Here is a 3898-nt window from a genome sequence, read left to right as displayed (position 1 = left end):
TCTGAAAATGAGGAGGGGGTTGATCAAAGAGTAAATGAGGAAAATAACACGGATGATGACTCTGATTCTGGTGTTGGTTTGAGTTTGGTTACCTTACAAGCCTTAAGCACTATGTCAAGGACCTTTGATGAGGAACAACGAGAAAATATCTTTCAAACTCGTTGCATAATTGGAGGCAAAGTGTGTAGCCTCATTATTGACAGTGGGAGTTGCACAAATATTGTAAGTAAACTTGTTGTTCGAAAATTGAATTTACTAACAACACCCCACCCCAAACCATTCAAATTGCAGTGGGTTAGCAGTTGCGGAGAGTTGAATGTGAACAAGCAGGTGACGGTTCCTATCAAGATAAAAAATTATGAGGATGAAGTCGTATGTGATGTGCTACCGATGCAAGCTTGTCACATATTACTTGGGAGACCATGGCAGTTTGGTAGAAATTTTTATCATGATGGATATTTGAATAGATACTCATTTGAGTTTGGGAGTAGAAAGATATGTTTGAAGCCGTTGTCTCCAATGGATGTCCATGAGGACCAACTCTACTTGCATCGTCAATTTTTGGAAGAAGCCAAAGAAAAGAGAGAAGGAAAAAAGAGTGAAAAAAATAAGAGTAAAAAAAGTGAGCATGGGAGTGAGAAAAGTGAAAGCAAAAAAAATAAGAGTGACAAAAGAGAGCAAGTGAGTGAACAAAGCAAGAGTGAGCTTGAAAGAAAAATGCTTGTGAGCTTGAGAGAGGCAAAAAATTTGAAAGTTCACGAGGGAAGTTCCTATTTACTTTTGATTAAACCTGTTTATTTGTCTAAGCAAGAGCTAATGGAACTCCCTTCCAATGTTGCTTCTCTTTTGCAGGAATATCAAGATGTGTTTCCTGATGAAGTAACCGGAGGATTACCACCTATTCGGGGCATTGAGCATCAGATGGATCTCATTCCGGGTGCATCAATCCCAAATCGTCCAGCTTACAAGGCAAGTCCAGAGGAAGTCAAGGAAATACGTAAGCAAGTGGATGAGTTTCTTGACAAAGGCTGGATTCGCGAAAGCCTAAGCCCTTGTGCTGTACCGGTTCTTCTTGTCCCAAAGAAGGATGGTGGATGGAGGATGTGCATCGCTTGTCGAGCCGTAAATGCCATAACGGTAAAGTATCGACACCCTATCCCTCGTTTAGATGATATGCTAGATGAACTGCATGGGTCAAAATACTTTTCTAAAATTGATTTGAAAAGTGGATATCATCAGATTAGAATGAGGGAAGGTGACGAATGGAAAACTGTATTTAAAACTACATTCGGCTTATATGAGTGGTTAGTCATGCCTTTTGGCCTTACGAATGCTCCAAGTACGTTTATACGGTTAATGAATCATGTATTACGTACTTTCATAGGGAAGTTTGTTGTGGTTTACTTTGATGATATTCTCATTTATAGTAAATCAATGGAAGAACATGTAGAGCATATTCATAGTGTTTAGGAAGTGTTAAGAGCTGAAAAGCTTTATGCTAACCCGAAGAAGTGCGACTTTTGTGTCGACAAATATATTTTTCTTGGTTTTGTTGTAGGTGCTGAAGGAATAAGTGTGGATGAAGCTAAAAAACAAGCTGTTCGGGATTGGCCAACACCTAAAATGATCAAGGAAGTTCGTAGTTTCCTTAGACTTGCAAGCTTTTACCGCCGCTTTGTGCGAGATTTTAGCTCCATTGCAGCACCACTGACTGAGCTTACAAAGAAAGATAAACACTTTGATTGGGGAGTTTCTTAACAAGCATCTTTCGATTTGCTTAAGAGAAAACTTACTAATACTCATGTTTTAGCTCTACCGGATTTTACTAAGCCATTTGAATTGGAATGTGATGCCTCAGGAATTGGGATTGGAGCTATTTTGATGCAAGGAAAGAAGCTGATTGCGTACTTCAGTGAGAAGCTGAGTGGGGCTGCCCTCAACTATTCGACGTATGACTGAAAATTGTACTCGTTGGTTCGTGCACTTCAAACATGGTAGCACTATTTGCGATCACAAGAATTCATTGTTCACACTGACCATGAATCATTAAAGCATTTAAAGAGTTAAAAAAAGCTTAGCAAGCGGCATGCAAGATGGGTAGCATTCGTGGACACATTTCCTTACTCGATTCAGTACAAGAAAGGAAAGGAAAATGTTGTAGCTGATGCGCTATCAAGGAGGCATGGGTTGCTAACCTTGTTAGAATCTAAGCTTATGGGATTTGCATTCATAAAAGATATTTATGTGAATGATGTTGATTTTTCTGATATCTTTGCAAAATGTGCTACACATGGCTTTGGTGATTATTACTTGCATGATGGGTATTTATTTCGTGTGAATCGTTTGTGTGTACCTAGGTGTTCACTTCGTGATGTGTTAGTGGTTGAGGCACATGAGGGAGGCTTGATGGGTCATTTTGGGTGTGATAAGACATTGAGTGCATTGCATGAATACTATTATTAGCCTAAAATGAAGCATGATGTTGAGTCTTATGTGAATAAATGTGTTGTTTGTAAGATTACAAAGTCACATGCACAACCACACGGTCTATACACACCCTTACCTATTCCAGAAGCACCATGGACTGATATTTCAATGGATTTTGTTATGGGATTACCTAGGTCTAGGAGAGGAAATGATTCGATTTTTGTCGTGGTTGATAGATTTTCAAAAATTGCACACTTCATTGCATGTAAGAAAACCAATGATGCATCTCCTATTGCAGATCTATTCTTTCATAATGTTTTGAAATTGCATGGTGTCCCTAAGACAATTGTGTCGGACATGGATACAAAGTTTCTTAGTTACTTTTGGAATACACTTTGGGCTAAATTGGGAACTAAGTTGCTATTTTCTACATCTCATCATCCCCAAACGGATGGTTAAACTGAAACAGTGAATAGAACCTTAGGGAACCTACTTCGTGTCTTGATAAAAAAGAATTGCAAAAGTTGGGAAGAATGTTTGCCTCACGCTGAATTTGCTTATAATCGTACGTTGCATTCTTCGACACACATGTCTCTTTTTGAGGTTGTTTATGGCTTTAATGCTCTAACACCTTTGGATATGTTACCATTGCCTAGCAATGAGTATTTTAATAGTGGTGGCAGGAAACGGGCTGAATTTGTGAAGGAGATGCATTCAAAGGTTCGGGATAACATTGCAAAATCAAACGCTCGGTATGCTAAAAGTGCTAACAAAGGTCGAAAGCATGTAGTGTTCCTTCCAGGCGAATGAGTATGGTTGCACTTGAGAAAAAGTAGATTTCCCGAGAAACGGAAGTCTAAGCTGAGCCCAAGAGGAGACGGGTCATTCCAAGTTGTGGAACGCATCAATGACAATGCATATCGTATTGAGCTACCGGGTGAGTACCAAGTTCATAGCACATTCAACGTTGCTGACTTAAGTTCTTTTGATGTAGGAGATGAACAGACTAAGAAAATGGGGGACTCAATTTTTCAAGAAGGGGGGGATGACAAGGTCGTCAAAAGCGATGATGAACCTACACTACCACCAGGTCCGATTACTCGAAACCGTGCCAAGAAGTTTCAAACTAATATTATGGCATTAATTCTATACTTGGAAAAGGAGAACATGCATAAAGTTGAAGCATGGAGGCCAATAGGAAGAGCGTTATCAACATTGGAGTGCATCCACCCTTGAAGACCACAATTTATAACACCGATTGGAGTTTCTACTCACATCATTACCCATGTGGGATAAGAGATGTTTTATTTTATTTCATAAAGTGGGTCCCATCAATCTAATTAATTGGGCATCTCTTATTTACTTAATTAGTGGGATATAAATAATATATTTTTTGTCCCACATTGGTTGTAGAGTCTTTTTCCAAGCTAGCCTCCTCTATAAATAAGACACTTGGGTTCACTTGTTAGAC

At 39.1% G+C, this 3898-nt stretch overlaps 1 protein-coding gene across 1 annotated transcript; it reads left to right on the top strand.

Annotated features, from left to right (window-relative positions):
- Window positions 1–3015: 3015 nt before the first annotated feature.
- Window positions 3016–3663, top strand: LOC127239551 (uncharacterized). Its single transcript, XM_051257753.1, has 2 exons — window positions 3016–3179; window positions 3264–3663. Exons 1-2 carry the CDS (start codon window positions 3016–3018, stop codon window positions 3661–3663), a joined length of 564 nt encoding a protein of 187 aa, XP_051113710.1.
- Window positions 3664–3898: the final 235 nt, after the last annotated feature.

The sequence above is a fragment of the Andrographis paniculata genome, unplaced genomic scaffold, assembly GCF_009805555.1.
Source record: "Andrographis paniculata isolate CXL003 unplaced genomic scaffold, ASM980555v1 Contig78END, whole genome shotgun sequence".
Classification (NCBI taxonomy): domain Eukaryota; kingdom Viridiplantae; phylum Streptophyta; class Magnoliopsida; order Lamiales; family Acanthaceae; genus Andrographis; species Andrographis paniculata.
The sequence above is the reverse complement of the archived record's forward strand: the minus strand, read 5'-3'. Positions and strand labels throughout refer to the sequence as shown.